At 46.0% G+C, this 18,930-nt stretch overlaps 1 protein-coding gene across 1 annotated transcript in view; it reads left to right on the forward strand.

Annotated features, from left to right (window-relative positions):
* Window positions 1–7,905: 7,905 nt before the first annotated feature.
* Window positions 7,906–18,930, forward strand: part of Gpd1l (glycerol-3-phosphate dehydrogenase 1 like) — a 50,788-nt gene continuing 39,763 nt past the window's right edge. Inside the window, exon 1 of the mRNA XM_020184894.2 lies at window positions 7,906–8,148. Coding sequence (XP_020040483.1) covers window positions 8,102–8,148 — 47 coding nt within the window. The 5' untranslated portion in view covers window positions 7,906–8,101. The remainder of the gene's footprint in view (window positions 8,149–18,930) is intronic.

Below are 18,930 nucleotides of genomic sequence, written 5' to 3' on the forward strand. Positions count from 1 at the left end.
AAAAATTTGTTTTCAGAGACAGGGTCTTGTCGTGTAGCCCAGGCTGGCCTTGAACTTGATATCCTCCTGCCTCAGTCTCCTGAATGCTGGGATTACAGTGTGCTCTACTACAATCAGTGCTAAATTTTTCTCTCTCTCTTTTTTTTTTTTTGTGGGTCTGCGGTTTGAATTTAGAACTTCGAGCTTGCAAAGCAGACACTCTCCCACCTCAGCCATATCTCCAGTCCATCTTGCTGTGGCTAGTTTAGTGATGGGTCCTCTCAAACTATTTGCGGGGCTGGCCTTGAACCAAGATCCTCTCAATCTCAGCTTCGCAGGTAGCTAGGATTATAGTAGTGAATCATAGCGCCTGGCCTAAAAATAAATTTAATCTATAAAATCCCTAAACCTGGGAGCTGTTTCAAAAAAAAATTCTCTCAATGGCCAATGTTAAATAAATGCATTCTTGTTTCAGTTAAAGAAGGTCCAAGTGTCCGTTTGTCCTATCTGTGGGAGATTGACTTTGATTAGGTGGTAAATTAAGGCAGTGTCAGCCAACTTCCCCCCAACGGGCTGGGGTTCTTTCATGCTAGGCTAGCTTACTTCCTCCTGAGCCAGGCTCAGCCCTGACTGTGTGGAGACTCTGAGGCGATTATCAGCCCCTTTCCCAGGCAAGCACTCAGGCTGTGTCAGCATCATTGGTGGTTTTGCCTCACACTAGGTTCCTCTTTTGATGTGTTGAGTCTGCTGAAGGAAGCCTTCCTCTGCCTCGGTGTTCTCTGTGTGTGTGTGTGTGCGCGTGTGTGTGTGTGAGTGTGTGAGTGATACTGGGGTTTGAACTCAGGGCCACTCCATCAGCCCTTTTTTTGTGAAGGGTTTTTTCAAGATAGGGTCTCACAAACTATTTGTCTGAGTTAGCTTTGAACCTTTATCCTCCTGATCTCTGCCTCCTGAGTTGCTAAGATTACAGGCATGAGCCACCGGTGCCAGCTCTCTTATTTCTTTAAATCATCATACTTGTGAACTTTTTACTGTATTCAGAGAGTTTAAATCTATTGCTAATATTACTTACTTTCATGCTCGTTTTGACTTAAGAGTTGGCTTATGTTTTTTTTGTTGTTGTTGTTTGTTTGTTTTTAACTCTCTCCTATATGCTCACTACATTAGCGCTTTCTGTTCCTCACACACAGACTTCACTGCTTCAGGGCTTTTCAGTGCCTGTTCCCTTTCTCTGGAATCTCTCCTCTCCTGCCCATTGTCCATGGCTGGCTCTCTCTTTCTTTCTTTTTTTTTTTTTTAGGTTTTCGTAAAGAAATGTTCTTATTTTATTTTATTATTCATATGTGCATACAAGGCTTGGTTCATTTCTCCCCCCTGCTCCCACCCCCTCCCTTACCACCCACTCCGCCCCCTCCCTCTCCCCCCACCCCCTCAATACCCAGCAGAAACTATTTTGCCCTTATCTCTAATTTTGTTGTAGAGAGAGTATAAGCAATAACAGGAAGGGACAAGGGTTTTTGCTGGTTGAGATAAGGATAGCTATACAGGGCATTGACTCACATTGATTTCCTGTGCATGGGTGTTACCTTCTAGGTTAATTCTTTTTGATCTAACCTTTTCTCTAGTTCCTGGTCCCCTTTTCCTATTGGCCTCAGTTGCTTTTAAGGTATCTGCTTTAGTTTCTCTGCGTTAAGGGCAACAAATGCTAGCTAATTTTTTAGGTGTCTTACCTATCCTCACCCCTCCCTTGTGTGCTCTTGCTTTTATCATGTGCTCAAAGTCCAATCCCATTGTTGTGTTTGCCCTTGATCTAATGTCCACATATGAGGGGGAACGTACGATTTTTGGTCTTTTGGGCCAGGCTAACCTCACTCAGAATGATGTTCTCCAATTCCATCCATTTTCTTTTTCTTTTATTTTCTTTTTTTGACAGTACTGGGGTTTGAACTCAGGCCTTGTGCTTTTTAGGCAGGCACAACTACCACTTAAGCAAAGTTTCCAGCTTTTTTTGCTTTATTTTTCAAATATAGTATCTCCCTTGGACTGTGACTATGGCCTCCCACAGAGCTGGGGTCACAGGTATGTACCTTTACACTCAGCTTGTTGATTGAGATGGGATCTTGCTAACTTTTTGCCCTGGCTGGCCTTGAGCCATCATTCTTCCAGTCTCTACCTCCTGAATAGCTTTGACTTCAGGTGGGAGTCACCACCCCCGGCCCTTGGCTAGGTCTTTCATTGTACTCAGCTGCCCTCTGTCATAGACTTCTCCGACCACCTCATCTGATTGAAGACTGGTCCCTCTCACACTTTCTCTAATTTAGGCCTCTTCCTCTCTACTGGCTCCTTCTTGAGAGTATTTCAACTATGATTTTTAGTAGTTCTAGCCTTACTGACATAATTTAAAACAAATTTAAACAGGGAGGGGGTGTAGCTAGCACATGCAAGGCCCAGGGTTCAATCCCCAGCATCACAAAACAAAGAATCCTGGCTGGTGGCACATGCCTGTAATTCCAGTATTGGAGAGGCTGAGGCAGGGGGTTGTGAGTTCAAGGGCAAGGCTACATAGCAAGACCTTGTCTCAAACAAAGAAACAAACAAACATCAAAAAAATTATACAAAAATCATAAAATTACTTCCTTCCCTCATCAGTTTTCCTGCTCCTTTCCCTCAGGTCCTTATCTCTCACCTTCTGCTCACAGCCAAACTTTTAGAAAACATCTGTCTACTGCTATGACTTAAATGTTTGTGTCTCCTCTGAAATTCACATTGAAGCAGAGTTCCAAGGTAATGGTATTAAAAAGTGTGACCATGAGGTGGGTTTAGCCCATGAGGGCAGAACTTTCATAAACAGGATTATTGACTTTATAAGTCAGGTGCTAACTGCCCAGGCCAGCAAGAAAGCCATTATAGAAATTCCTTGGCCTTCATCTTGGACTCTTTGGGCTTTCCAGTCTTTATAACTCTAAAATAAATTTCTGATCTTTATCCATTACCCAGTCTCAGGCATTTTGTTACAGCAGCATAGTCTACCACACCCACTCTCAAACTCATTACTTTCCCCTGTGTTCATGCCTCTCCCCTCTGCAAGCTGAGTTATGCCCTTGCCCCCGAAACTGAAATTAAGCCCCTCCCACTGGAGCCAAGAGCAGCCAGGCTGAGGCTAGCCCCGACATACAGTGATTCCACATGGACTGGGAAAATGTTCCCCTTCTTTACCAGACTTGCTTCCACTGTCAGAAAAGGTCACTGTAAGTGTGCCATCGGCCCACCATGTGCATGGGGCCCACTGGTGTACAGTGTGCTACCTGCACTATTCATGGAGGTCCCCAGCTGCCTCCTTTCTGCCAGAGTGAAAGACCATACTCCAGTCCTTATCTGACTTGACCACTCCCAAGCTCCCCTGTGGCCTCCCCACCTGCTGAGCCGCTATCTTCTGGGCAACTGTGATACCACACTGTGTTTTCTGCTCCTTTCTCACCCCCCTCAAACTCCTCTTCCTCAATATCTTGTCCATTTCAGGGTCCTGTCCTGGATCCCCCCACCCCTTGTAACTTGGTTCACCTCTGAGGGATCTCAGTCACCTTCACTTAGGACTTACCGATGCCTACACTGTGCCTGGCATAGAACAATGCTTAGAACATTGTTCAGTGCCTAGAACAAGGCACACATCACTTGCAATCTCCAAACAGGTGTGTAACTCAGACTCAAGGTCCTCACTGCCTCTATGAGGTCTGGCCTTGGACACCAAGGCTTCTCTCTGTACCTAGTTCTCTTCCCAGGTTCCTGGTTTTAGCCAGTGATGTTCATTCAGTTGCCAGGGCCTGAGCTGGAGAAAGTGTCCTCTAACCTTTTTGCTTCCCAGCTGTGTCTGAGTCTCCCTACTTTTCCCCAGCCCTGTCACCACCACCCAGTCTCTGTGGTGGTAGAAGCCACCATCTCTCTTATGGAACCCTGCAGCAGGCTCCCACCGCCACTGTCTCCGACCTGCCTGACAGTTCACTCACACGACTTTTCCTAGGCACAAAGCAGATGATGTTGAGCTCCTGCTGAAAACCCCAAGATGGTTTCTTCAGCCTTCAGAATTTAAGTTCAGGGCTGAAGATGTCACTCGGTGGTAGATCGCTTGCTTAACATGAGCAAGGCCTTGGGTTTGATCCCCAGCACTGGAAAAAACATTTTTTTTGAATTCTTCAGTATGGTTTGTAAGGCCAATCATGATCAGGCACCTCCTTCACCTCTCTGCTGTCCTTTCTCTGCATTTGCTCCTGCTCTTCATGCTCTTTCGTTCATTCATTCATCCCTCCACCCATAGGGAACTCCTCTTAACTCCTGAAAACACTGCTCATTCTCTCTCTCTCTCTCTCTCTCTCTCTCTCTCTCTCTTTCTCTGTACTTTGCCTATGCTATTCTCGTTACTGGAGCAGTCCACTCATTGTGCCTCCATCCCTTTACCTTTCTTGACACCACCTTTTCTTCAGACTTCAACAGAGATCTTCCTTTATGGAGGATACCTTCTCTGAACCCTCAAATCTAGAATAAGAATCTCATTTTGGGCTGCCATCATAAGCTAGCAGTATGTACCACACTCTGGGGTGACTGCCTGTTAATAGACCCAGGTTTCCCTCTATCACTTCAGCTACTCCATGAGCTCCCTAGTCTCCCTCTAAACATAAGCATGTAAGAAGGCAGGGGACGTTGCCTTGTTTAATTTTTAAGCCTTGCATTGTACCTGGCACATAGGAGATGCTCAGTAAATGTCGGCCTAATGGCTAGTTGGATGGGTAGTGGATATAGAATCCAAAAGGCTTGGTCCTCACACCCCACTGGATCTTTGGAAAGACTTTTTCAGTTCTGTTTACCTCCATTTGTAACATGGCGATAAACTGTTACGTGGCAGTTTTAAACATGCTCTTCAAATTTTTTCACACTCCTCCCACTGAGAAATAGGGCCTATGTCCTTGCCCTTAGAAACTGAGCTCTGTAATTTTTTGACACAAAGATCATGACAAAAGAGATGTTGTGGCAATTTTGGTTTTAAGAAACTGACACTTAGTCGGGTGCTGGTGGCTCATGCCTGTAATCCTAGCTACTCAAAACACAAAGATCAGGAGGATTGTGGTTCGAAGCCATCTGGGCAAATAGTTTGAGAGACCCTATCTTGAAAAAAACCCATCATAAAAAAAAGGCTGGTGGGGTGGCTCAAGTGGTTGAGTACCTGCCTTGCAAGCTCAAGGCCCTGTGTTGAAAAGAAAAGAAAAGAAAAGAAACTGACACTGAGGGCTAGAGGCATGGCTTGAGTGCCCTTCTAGCAAGTTCAAACTCCTAAATTCAACTCCTAGTACTGTTGAGGTGGGAGTGAAGAAAATGTCATCTATAGCTAGAGGCAAGGGGACTCTAGGTATTTTGGAAAACAGGGCTGTTGTCATTGCCCACTGTGCTGTGGAAGTTAGTGAACTTCAGGAACTCAGTGACTTTTTTAAAGATCCCTGGGCTGAGCCTCCAAAGCACTGCTTCCTGGCTGGGAGCACCCTATCTACCATGATGTATGCACCAGGCATGGCTACATGCATAGAAACATATGTACCCTCTGGCTTCTTCAGGCCTCTGAACAGTTGTCATTGTCACAATGAAACTGCCCAACTCCTTGTCTTCCTGGATGCTCAACCCCCTTGGAAAAGGTGGCACACAGAAGGTCCACATCACTAGCACTGCCATCTCAGACAACCAGGAATGGGATCGGCAGACCAGCCACCTCCAAATTGCAAACCACATCACCTGTTCTCACTCACCTTGGTTCATGTGGCTTTTCTTATCACTGTACTGCAGCTTCTCCTGCCCTCCATGATTTTCATTAAATTTTGTAAACAAAGTGTATAAAGAATAACCAGCCCTCCTTGCACCTAAGCCACAATCTTAAATTGTGTTTAAGATTTTCCTCTAAAGACACATACTATATATGTTTCCATAGCAGTATATTTAATTTTGCTTATTTGTGAACAGAAATGGGATCACACTATATGCATTCTCGTACAAGGTTTTTTTTGCCTTAATCATTGCAACTAGTCTATGAAACGAATGGCTACTCTGTCTACTCTAGGTCACATTAGATCAGGTGATCAATAGACACTGCAGGTCTGTGCTGGGTAGATGTGGTCATGGACTAGTCAGCCAGGTGTAGTTGTAACATTTAGGAATCAGAGTTTCCAGATGAAGTATTAAACTTCTAGGCAAAGGGTAAAAATAAATCATTTGGGAATAAATCTTTGCAACACATGTATACAAAATGCATGACTCCACATTATTTAATTTGACAAAAGCACTTTGTACTACAAATGCAAAAGGAATAAAATTTGACTACTCTGTCTTTCCCATCATCCTTGCAGCTCTGCATTAGTGCAAATAATGGAGAGCAAACCATCAGAGGGGGCATGGAGAGACCAGGCTGCCTCACCCTCTCTCCTAAGTGAATGCCATAAGCAACAATGTAGAGTTGAAAACAAAATAACTGAATCCTCAGGGCATCAAGCTTACAACCTAGTATTTTTCTAGGTACTAGAGTATTTTCCTTCTTAGGTTCTCAATCTTGGTCCTTCCTTCCTTCCTTCGTTCGTTCGTTCCTTCCTTCCTTCCTTCCTTCCATCTATCCATCCATCTTGATTCTCCCTTCTTCCCTCCTTCCCTCCCTCCCTTCCTTTCTTTTTTTCCTTTTGATCTGCTTATGTAGCCCAGGCTGGCCTCCAATTGGAGATTCTCAGGCATCAGCCACCAAGATCTGGGATCTGTTCATTTTTTGCGATCACTTTTGAACTTCAAAAAATTCTGATGCCTGTGGGCTAGCAGAGTGAATCAAGTGATAGAGTGCCTCCAGGCCTGAGGCCCTGAGTTGAAACCCCAGTACCTACCAAAAAAAAAAAAAAAAAAAACCTGATGCCTGTCTTGCCCCAGGAGATCCTGATGCAATTAATCTGGGGTGCCTGGGTTCCAGTGACTCCAAGGTGCAGCAGAGTTTGAGAACCTCTGGTTTAAAGTACCGTTGTCCTCCTTTGACAGCATCTAGACAGTGCCTGAGGAGGCTGATGCTCAGAATGAATGCTCTATTGGTTTTTATTTTATTTATTTTTGTGGTACTGGGGTTTGAATTCCAGGCCTTACTCTTGCTAGACAGGGGCTTACCACTTGAATTACTCCACCAGTCTTGTTTTGTGTTGGATATTTTCCGAGATAGAGTCTCGCAAACTATTTGCCAGGAGCTGGTCCTGTACTGCGATACTCCTGATCTCTGCCTCCAGAGTAGCTAGGATTAACAGGAGTGAGCCACCACTCTCGGCTAAATATTCTATTGGTCAGGACAGAGAGAAGCATGGTCTTTGAACCACAGCCATAAATCAACCACAAATGGGCCATAGGGCCTTGGTAAAGGCCATAAGAGGGCAAATCCTTCCTTGTCAGTGGTGAGGGAGGCCCTCCTCACCTCCCCCGCTTTCAGGTTTCTATTTTGACTCTAGGTAGAAAAAGTTTCAACCCTGAAGTGCAGGTACTGCCCAGCCGAGGGTGGAAAGGTCTCAGAAGAAGCTCATGGATGCCTGACTGTGTCTTGTTTGTGCGTGTGAGACAGGTGTGAGCATCGAGATCTGGCCCAAGTCTGAGTGACTTCAGAATCAACCTAAGCCTCTCTGGGCTCCACATTGCAGCCCCTCCCGCGCAGGGAAAAGGAGGTGTGTAGAAGCCCAGTGCGGGCTGGGTCAGGCCTGCTCTGCGGGGAGGAGGGTCTCCAAGCACGCTTCGGCCTGCACGTGGCGCGCCGGGAGCTGCTGTCCCGGGGCGCGCACAGGCAGGGGTGTGGACTACATGTCCCGACATGCCTCGGGCAGGAGCGGGGCGCACAGGAGCGGCCCGGGAGGCCGGCCAGGCTAAGCCTGCGCAGTGGTTCTTGGGAGTGGCGGGGCGGGTCCTCCTGGCTGTCAGCTGTGGCCCCCGGCGCCCGGGTAGGGTGGCCGTGGCCATTGGCCGAAAGGCGGTCAAGGGCGGGGTCGCCGGGAGCCGCTGCGAGCTGGGCTGAGCTGGTGGAGGCCGGCAGCCAGCCGGAGAGGCAAGGTCTGGGTTGCAGAGTTCCGGCCCGGCCATGGCAGTGGCGCCCCTGAAAGTGTGCATCGTGGGCTCGGGGAACTGGTGAGCTGCGGCAGGAGGGCGCTGCGGGCTCCGCCTCCAGGAAGCCCTGCACGGAGGGCGAGGGCTGCGCGCCCCCGCCGCGGCGTGGGCACTGGGCACCGCGTGCAGGGAGGCGGGGCGGGTGACCTCGCGGCCAGGCTGGGTACCGCTCGCCGGAGAGGCCGCGCCGAGGTACGCTCCCCGAGCCGCCGGGCCTGCGTGCCCGCCGGGAACGAGCGGAGAGGGCAGCGCGCGCCCACTGGCACCTGTCTGTGCTGTCGTAACCAACCGCGTGGCGAGCCGTCACCTGCTCGCCACGCCAGGATGTTTTGCACAACATGCGGAGGGCGTTCTCCCCGGTGGATTGCGAGGATCGAGGAACTGACGGAGGCTGAAGCATTTTTAGTGTAGTTTTGGTGTTGGGAACACCGAGGCACAGAAGGCTAAAAAGGACTCTTGCTACCCCAGGTCTCGGGCAGGGCATGTGCTGACCTTTAAGGTTGTATCAGGAAGCAAATCCAAGTTCCAAAGGGCCTTCCTTCCAGGGACGTTGAGAATTCTCTGGGAAGGTGTTTGCAAGGCTTTGCGTCGCCGCTGGGCTTTATTTGACTGTAACATTTATAAGGCACTTTGTGCCAGGCTCTCTTCCAAGCACTTTACAAATGTCAGATCTTTTAGTACCCTTTATCAGACTTACACGGGGGATTCGGTCGTGCATTTGGGTGAATGGAGCGCAGTGGAGAGAGAAGGCGGGGAATAGCAGTGGCATTTTCAAGTTCTTTTCCACTGCGGTGAACTCTTTTCGCACAGCCCAGGGAGCGGTATAGTATAGTTAAGGGCGATGTTAGACTTTCAACGTTTCTGTTCACGTGTAGCCTGCTTCTGTGCTGACTCCAGCTTCTAGGGCTTTTTTTTTTTTTTTTTTTTTTTTTTTTGGTGGTACTGGCGTTCGAACTCAGAACTCCATGCTTGCTAGGCAGGCGCTCTACCACTTGAGCCAGTCCACCAGCAGGAGTTCCTATGAGGTCATTGGTCTTAGTCTCAGTCCTTGGGGGAAACTTTGCCTGGCTCTCCACTTCCCACCCCAGCAAGGCCAGCGACCTCTCCTACCGCTCCTATTTCGGACCGCTATCATGCATTGGTGTAATTTACGTTATTATCTGGCTCCACTTTTCACATGTTTGTCCCTCTCTCCATGATGGAGAACCCAAGGTTACTGTAGTTTGACCTCAGGGCCTCCGACTTAATAGGTAGGCTCTACTACTTGAGCCACACCCCCGGACCGCCACCCAACTCTTTTTGGGGACAGGGTTTGAACTCAGGGCTTTGCACTTGCAAAGCAGGCACTTGAGCCACACCTTCAGTCCATTTTGCTCTGGTTACTTTGAAGGTGGTGGGGGGGAGGGGTCTTGCAAACTCTTTGCCCAGGCTGGCCTTGAACCTTGATCTTCTCAATCTCAACCTCCCAAATATGTAAGCCACCCAACTCTTTATTTTATTTTTTATTTTTTGTGGTACTAGGGTTTGAACTTGGGGCCTACACCTTGAGGCACTCCACCAGCTCTTTTATTTTTTTGTAATGGGTTTTTTCAAGATAGGGTCTCATGAACTATTTGCTCCAGCTGGCTTCAAATTGAGATCCTCCTGATCTATGCCTCCCAGGAGTGGCTAGGAGCCACTGGCGCCCAGCTCCAACTCTTGAAACCAACATTTACCCTGGTGCCTGGAATGTGCTAGTAAGTAAACGTTAAATGAACACTTGAAGGGTGTTTTTTTCCCCATTGTGCTGAGTCGTCAACCCAGGATCCTTTGCATGCTAAGAACATGCTCTACCAGTGAACTACACCCCCAGCCCCAATCTAATTTTTTAAACTATATTTGATTAGATAATGTATTCCCGTTGTATGTGTGTATGTGCACACCTGCAGTGCTGGGGATGGAACCTGCAAGCACTCCACCTCTGACGTTGTACCGCTTCCCAGCCCAACACTCACATGTTTTAAAAACCAAAAGGTACCAGAAAATACAGTGAACCATCTCCCATCCACATTTGTCCCCAGAGGCTGTCCCATCTGAAGGAATACCAGTGTTACTGATCTTTTCTGTCCTTTCTGGGAGAATTCCATGAGATCCAAATGAATGTTTTCATGTGTTCATGTTTCTCTCTACCCTGCAAAATACAAGGGTACTGTTTCAACCAGCAACAGAATGTCTACACAACATCTAATAACAGAGTTGGTACCTGTCCATTGCAGAGCTTTATTTGCACCTTCAGCTTGGCTTTGCCAGTTTGATCTCAAGGTCTCTCCAGTGAGATGTGAATTGTCACTGGAAAAGCATCCTATTAGCACATGTTCTCTCTCTTTCTTCTTGCAGTACTGGGGATTGAACTCAGCCTCTAGCTTGTTCTACCACTTGAGCCACACCCCAGTCCAGCACATGTTGTCTTAGCATTAGTTTCCTCTTCTATAAAGTTCCACAGACAATAGTCCCTGTTCCTAATTTGTGAGGGGCTGGTAAAAGCCACACAGCTTTGCCATGATGGATGGGCCTGAGCAACAGCAAAGAAGTGAACCTCCCATACCCTCCACGGAGACTTGGCTGCCAGCCCTTGGCGTCTTTATTCTGATATACTTGATTGTTTTCTTGGCCCACTCCAGCCCAGGAAATGGAGTAGAACTTGGCCAGTGACACGGAAGCACAGCTATTGAGAAATGTGCTCATGGTTTGGGCTGGCTGCCTGACTCCATTAACTATGGATCGGACAAGAACAATAGTTGGCTTTTCTGCTACTGCCTTGGGTACAGAGCCACTCCAGTCTTAGAGAAAGGATCATGACCTCCCCAGAGAGGTTCAGGCACTAAGGAACTGAAAACGACATGGAGAGGCTCAAAGGAGGTGTGGTGTGTCCAGCTCTGATTCAGTAAACATTCCAGTGTTTGCCTCAGGTAGGTACTTTGCAAGGATAAAGACACCTGGACACAGTCCCTGCTCTTGGGTAACTTATCTTCAGGTCTGAGATAAATAAGGGTTAGGAAGATAAGGTCAAAAGAGATACAAAGTGGGCTGGTCCAGGTGGGTCACACCTGCAATCCCAGCTACTTAGGAGGCAGAAAATTTATGGAGATCATGATTGAAGGCCAGCCCCAACAAAAGGTTAGCAAGACTCCATCTCAAACAATAAATAAGCTGTGTTGGGTATGCTTGTCACTGCAGCTACGTGAGAAGTTTGTATAGGAGGACCTTGGTCCAGTCCAGCCCAGGGCAAAAAAACTGTGAGACCCTATCCAAAAAATAACTAGAGCTAAAAAGGGCTGGGGGAGTGTCAAAGTGGGGGAGTGCCTGTCTGACAAGCAAAAGTGACCTGAGTTCAAACTCTAGTCACATCAAAAAACAAAAAAAAAAGGAGGAATGGAGCATCTATCACTAACATAAGGGTTGTATTTTATTTATTTGTTTATTTTTCAGTACTGGGGCTTGAATTCAGGGCCTACACTTTAAGCCACTCCACCAGCCCTTTTTGGAGGATTTTTTCAAGATAGGGTCTCGAAGACTATTTGTGTGGGCTAGCTTTGAACCTCAATCCTCTTGATCTCTGCCTTCTGATTAGCTAGGATTACAGGTGTGAGCCACTAGTGCCCAGCTGAGGTTGTATTTTAAATAGTGTTTCTTAAACAGTGTGTGGCCCAAAGACTACTTCCCACCAGAATTAGCACTGCAGCCAGGCTTGCTGAATCCCATTCCCTGAGGACAAGACAAATTTTTCCCTAAGGGACTTTAGCCTTTTGGTAATTTTAAAACAGATCACTAGGAGCTGAACTCACCCTTCCAGAAGTGGTCCTCCCTTCAGGAATATAAAGTTGCTTAAGCAATATTTACACTTGCCATTTTGAAGTAGTTTAAAATAAAGATGTCGTCACGTACGTGCTCATAAGTAAAGGACAAACTATAATCCTCCCTGGAGGTCTTCAGTGGCAGTGAATTCAGCTGCTTTGCCAGGGAGCTTCAATCAGGAAGGACCTGGCTGGGAGACTAAAATGGGCCTTGTTACTGTACCCTTGACCTGCCTTTGGGGGAACTTCCTTCCCTCTAGAGTGGTTAGAGAGAGAGGCTGCTGCCTGACACTGGGGTTTAGGGAGAGGTACCTGACTTTGTTGTCTTGTGACTTGTAACTTAAAAAAAAAAAAAAAAAAACCAAAAGCTTCCCAGGTTTTTCCAAAGATGTAACAAAGTTTCTTTACCTTTTTTTTTTCTGTACTAGGGCTTAAAGTCAGGGCCTCAGGCTTGCTAGGCAGGCATTCTACCACTTGAGCCACTCTACCATTTCTTTTTTGTACTGAGTATTTTCGAGTAGGGTCTTTCTGTTTGTCTTGGAGCCAAAATTCTCCTGATCTCTGCCTCCTGATTAGCTAGGATTATAGCTATGAGCCACAGGCTCCGGTCTGTGTTGGGTATTTTTAAGATAGGGTCACGCTTTTGTTGCCTGGTCTGGCCTCCTGATCCTGTTTCCCAAGTAGCTAGGATTACAGTTGTAAACCACTAGCGTCTCACTACAGCCAGACTTCTGTGATACAAAGCATATGTCTAAAAACACATCCTGGTACTCCTTTGGAGGAAGATAAAAGGAGGAGGTTGGGTTTCTGTCCTGGTTGTCAGCAGTCAGACCTTAGGCAAACTGTTTAATCAGTGAATCATTGCGTATGATACTGGTGCCTGCTTTATGGGATTGCGGTTAAGATTACCTGAGATGATCCGAGGAGAATGCATGGCACCTAGTACTCAGTAAGTGTCAGCTGCTATTAGTTATTATCATTTGTATTAGTTTCATCATCTTTGAACAAAGCCATCACTAAGTTACAAAGAGGGCTGGGTTGGAGTTTGGCCAAGAAATTGAGGCAGAGAATGGGAAAGAAAGCAAAAGATAATGACTGATTCTCAGATGACAGTTTTCTTAGGAGTTGCTGTCTCTTTCCCTTGGCATTTTCCCTAACTCTGAAGGTCAGGGGCAGTCTCAGCTCACTTTGCTCTGATGCCTGAAGTGGGGGTGGGTGGGCTTTGGCTCTACAGGAACTTGCTGAGTATGGTACCCAGCTCCTCACCCATCTCTTTGTGCCCTTTGTCTGCTGCTCAGTTCCTGTCCTGATACTTGCTACAAGGAGAGCTGAGATACAGTCTGAATGATTATCATTTAGCAATTTTATGGTCAGAAATGATCCTGTCCCTGTTGGGGGCTGCACTGACACCCTCTGCTGTGGTAGCTGGAGGAAGCCTTTGGTGATGGGTTGAGTTTGAGCTGAGCTGAGAGAAGATTCACCATTCCCTCCTTGAGCAGTGATGCTTAAACCTGTGTCCACCACCCCGTACACAAACCTGCTAGTATCAGTACCACAGAGCTACTCTAACAAGTCTAAATTTTCCTCAGAAGCCCTCATCTTCTCCATCTTTCTCTTCTACTTCCTGTCTCCCTTAGGAGGGGTAGTAGTAATAATTACCACCCAGTGTGTGCTATCTGGATTTTTTTTTTTTGGCAGTACTGGGGTTTGAACTCAGGGCCTCACACTTGCTTGGTAGGTGCTCTGCCACTTGAGCCACACCCCCAGTCCTAAACTTCATACTAAACCCGTGCAGGGAGATGACATAACTAAGATTAAGAGTGAATCTGCTCAAGCTCAGCAAGCGAAGGTGAAGTTCAAATCCAGATTCTTTTCACTCCAATACATTCTCATTATTTTCAGTGAGAAACAAAATCAAGTTGAGCCTGGTGGCACATACCTTAATCCTAGCACTGAGGAGGTTGGGCGGGAGGAACGTAGGTTTTGAGGCCAACCTGGGCTATATAGTGAGACTTGGCCTCAAAAAAAAAGCAAAACAAAAACAAACAACAAAAAAAGGAGAAGGAAATCTCATTAGGCCTTAAAAATCATCATGTTCAATTTCCCTCCAAAGCTGGTACCCCTTCTCCTGCAGATATTCAATCATAGTATAATGCTTGGGGAACTGACCTTAAAACTGGTTTTAGAAAGTATTTTTTGCAGGCATTCTACCACTTGAGCCACTCTGCCAGCCCTCTCTCCTTTTTTTGAGGGTCTTGCTATGTTTGGATTTGAACTCCTGCCTCTGCCTACCAATTGTAGTGCTGAGATTATAGATGTATGCTACCATGCCATACATGAGGCTTTTTTGAGTAGAGTTATCAACAACAGATGATTCATAAATGAAACACAATAAAAATGATTTTTACTTTGTTTTTTAATTTTATTTTTGAAACAAGGTCTTGTTATGTAGCACAGGATAGCCTCAAATTTGAGATCCTCCTGCCTTAGCTTCTTAAGTGCTGTAATTACAGTGCTGGGATTACAGCTACCCCACCAAATGATGTCATACCTGACATCAAAATGATTTTTAGGAAAGCAAAGAAAGAATAAAAATTTAATTTGTTCCAAATTAAAGAACAGATATTTTCCCATTAGGACAATTTATCTGAGTCTATAAGCAGAAAGGGGCATAATTGTTAGAAAAATCTTTTTTTTCCACTCACTTTTGCCTTTCATCTGTTAATCCTAGCAATGCCCGAGTGAGTTACTCTTTTCATAAGACATGCACCTTTGGCTAGAAAGGTCACATGCTCATTAAATCTTACATAGATAAGACCAAGCCAAGTAGCACCCAAGTCCCTCAAGGTTGGAAGTGGGCAATGGTTTCTGCCCCCTCCCCCTATCCACCAGATCACTCCCACTCTGTGATGTCCCAAAGTCTTCTGGGCTCTCTTAAGGTTGTGCTGGTGGTTCTTTCTTTCTTTCTTTCTTTCCTTCCTTTTTTCTTTCTTTCTTTCTCTCTCTCTCTCTCTCTCTCTCTCTCTCTTTCTCTCTTCCTTCCTTCCTTCCCTCCTGCCCTCTCTTTCTTCCCTCCCTCCCTCTTCTCTCCCTTTCTTTCTTCCCTCCCTCCCCCTTTCTTTTCCTTCCTTCCTTCCTTCCTTCCCTCCTCCCTCTCTCTTTTTCTTTTGTGTCTGCTCTGGGATTTGAACTCAGAGCCTCACATCTGCTAGGCAAGTGCCCTACCACTTGAGCCATGCCCCAGTCCACCTGTCATTTTACTTTGGGGCTCAGTTTCTTCTATACCTGGGAGTTGGATCTGAATCAATTATTATTGCTGCCTAGCAGCAGTTGAACTGAGTAGCTCGAAACAGCAATCATTAGTGAGCCAATGATTCTGGGGGCCAAAATGTGGGCTGACTAACCAGGCCAGGTGTTCTGCTGGTCTAGCCTGGGCTTATTCATATAGCTATGGTCAGCTGGGGGTGGGGAGGCTGGGACACTTGGTCCTAGATGGCCTCCTTCACATGTCTGGCAGTGGACAGGCTTCAGCCAGGGTAACAGGAGTGACCCAGGCCACCTGTCTCAGCAGGCTAGCTTGGGCCTCTCTACATGATAGCTAAGTTTCAACATATGTCAGAGAAGACAAAATGAGCACTTTTAAAGCCTCTGCTTGAAGTAGGCCAGGGGCTTTCCAACCTGTGATTTCAGGAGATTCACTCTCCTAAATCAGTGGCTTTAAAAATTTTTTGACTTAAAAAAGAAAGAGAGAGAGAGGAAAAGAAAAGAAAAACAAACAAAAAAGTATCCTTTTTTTGTGGTACTGGGATTTGAACTCAGGGCCTACGCCTTGAGCTACTCCATTAACCCTTTTTACGTGAAGGGTTTTTTCAAGACAGGGTCCACGAACTATTTGCTGGGGCTGGCTTTGAACTGTGATCCTCCTGATCTCTGCCTCCTGAGTAGCTAGGATTATAGGTGTGAGCCACCAGTGGCCGGCTCAAAAAAGTTTTTCTGACTTACAGCTAAGGGCCGTAGGATTTATGTTATAACCCAGGATACTTCACATACAAACGGAAACAAATGTTTCCCATAGGAACTGTTACTGCAGGGGATGAACACCCATATTTTCATTTCCTCTCTGCTTCAGTAATTTTAGTACCTGCATAACCCTTAGTTTGAGAAACACCAGCCTAGGTAGTAAAACTGTTCCTCATTCTCAAGGTTTCAGCCACAGGCTTCCCCAGGTGCCTGTGTATGTCCCAAGAAACCTGTGTCCTCAACCATTTCCTTGTCTCTACCTGGCTTTCCCTGTGCTGAGAAAAGGAAGTAGCTCGCACAGTTTAAAGCCAGAGACACCAAGTGTCTAGAACTTGCATCTGCCCATTCTTAGAGGAGAACTTTGACCTAACATTCTGAACGCTGGCTGTCCGCACAGAACTACCCCCTGGATGAAGTGAGTCTGAAAGTATCTTCAAGCAGCTAAACCCCTTTCTTGTACCATTAGATTGAACCTTTGTAACTTGGGTTTCTGTTTGTTTGTGTTTCTTATTTTTTGAGTCATTGTGTAGCCCAGGCTGGCCTTGAACTTGAGATCTTCCTTCCTCAGCCTACTGAGTGCTAGGATTACAGGTGTGAACCACACACTCAGCTCCTTATATTTAATTTAGTCCTAGTTGGACTAATTCACTTGTACTAGAGTGGAACCCCTCTATGAGGCCGTGCCTGACAGCCAGCATGTGCTTGATTTGGACCACAACTGTGCTGGTATCAGATTCAGTGATGAGACCTAACCCTGGGGACTCTCCACACAGGCCAGGCACTCTGAGCCCTGCCTTGTGGCCTCAGCTCATCCTCGCAGTCAGGCTCCTTAACATCCTTATTTTGTACATCAGGAGTCTGATGCATTCAGAGGTTGTGGCAGGCAGTCTATGTCACGCAGCTACTAAATGGTGGGTAGTGGGAACTTCCCTGTCCTCCTACACCCACTTGAAAGGTAGAACTAAATTTAAGTGTTAATTAACTAAAATTAACACTCAGATTTAAGTTTACATACTTCTTGTGGCTACCACATTGAACAGTGGAATTCTGTATACTACTTTCCTCTTTGACCTTTATCTGTACGTAGAGAATATTCTCGTTCTTTTTTTTTTTTTCTTTTTTTGAGAGCATCTCACTATATGTAGCCTAGGCTGGCCTCAAATTCATAAGCCTTCTGCATCAGTGCTGGGATTAATGCCAAGCTTATAAATTAGACTATTTTCCTTGCGATGCTGGGTATTGAACCCAGGGCCTTGCACTTGCTAGGAACATGTTTTACCACTTAGCTACAGCCCTAGCTCTCTCTCTCTCTCTTTTTTTTTTTTTTTTTAATAGTTGTATTCCCAGGTATGCTTCACCTTTGTTTAATCAGTCTACCTCTTGATGGATATTTGGTATTTGTTTTTTTCTGTTATTAGCAGTTCTGTAGTAAATAACCTGTGCATCCATCTGCAAATATGTCTGTAGAACCTAACCTTATTAACGCATGAGAATTGATTTAATCGTAGTTTCTTATTTCAGTTTTTACTTTGTATCAGGTAGGTATTAGGGTGGCAGCCCATCTACACTGGGGATAGAAACATGAGCAGAAAGTAGGTTTGTTTGCTCTGGATGATTCAGCACGTTAGGGAAGAGCTCAGATTTGAAACTGAGGCTTTGTTCTGTGTCTCTGTGTGTGTTTAGAAGTAGTTTCTAGTGACTCTTGGGCAGGACAGAGAGATCTTCAGTGATTGTATCCACAAAGAGCAGGTGCCAGGTATACTTCCTGGTTCCCTGCAGGGTGTGTTTGTCTAAAAGGCTTGGGCTAGATGGAGGACATCCTCATTGGGAGCTCCAGGGACAAGGTGGCTCACTGCCATCTGTGGTCCCTGAGGCAGTTTATGGACCATGGCGTAGATATCTCTGCAGCCCTGTGAGTTGTTCCTGCTACATGTGTCTTTGATGCCGTATCAGCTTGTCCCTGGGCATCTCCCATTCACTTGGGCACATTTTGCTGAAGCATGTGGAGTTGATGGTATGACCAAGCAGGTCATGGATAGATGTTTTAGAACAGGCAGATAGAGGTGTGGCCCACCCAGAACTGGGTGCTCTGAGGAAACCTAGAAGTACCTACTGGCTAAGGTGAGGCATAGGGACTGTCTATGCATTCCAGTCCCCTCCTCTAGTTTGTATTTTCTGGTTGCCCAAGAGGACTTGGGGCCTGCTGAAATTTGTCTGCTTTTCATTTGGGGTCTGTTAAAATATCCAAAAAGATGAGAATGATTGGTATCAAAATGAAAGCAAATTTACATAAGTTATACATGTCTATTTTGGAAAAAAAAAGTATGAAGAATACAGTACCGTATATCTGTGATTCTACCAACAAGAAGGTGACGCATTCACTTGCAATCACACTTTTCTGTGCCTGTGCATCTCTCAGGGTTGGCTATGATGCACAGTGTGTGCAAACGGCCTGGGGCTCAGCATTCCTGATGGATTCCCAGGGATGCTTTCACTGCTGGGCCAAGAACTAAGTCACCAAGTTCTGTGCTTATTCTTGTGAGTTTGTTTGGATCCTTTCCCTGTGTGTGTGTGTGTGTGTGTGTGTGTGTAATTGTGAAAAGATACACACAAGATAGTTTCTCATCTCGACCATTCTAAACTACACAGTGAGTAGTGTTAAGTACATTCACACTATGGCCCATCTAGTCTCTAGAACTCTCTTCCTCTGGCAACACTGAAGCTGAGTGTTCATTAAACAATTCTCATGCCACTCTCCCTCCTGCCCCTAGCAGCCACCCTTCTACTCTCTGTCTCTATGATTTGACTCCTCTGGGACTTCAAATAGGTGGTCATATAAGTGGAAGCTGCATTACTTGCCCATCTGAGTCTGCTTATTTCATTTAGCATGATGTCTTCAAAGCTCATATATCTATTGCAGTACGTGTTAGAATTTCTTGTTTAAGACTGA

The sequence above is a fragment of the Castor canadensis genome, chromosome 5 (assembly GCF_047511655.1).
Source record: "Castor canadensis chromosome 5, mCasCan1.hap1v2, whole genome shotgun sequence".
Classification (NCBI taxonomy): domain Eukaryota; kingdom Metazoa; phylum Chordata; class Mammalia; order Rodentia; family Castoridae; genus Castor; species Castor canadensis.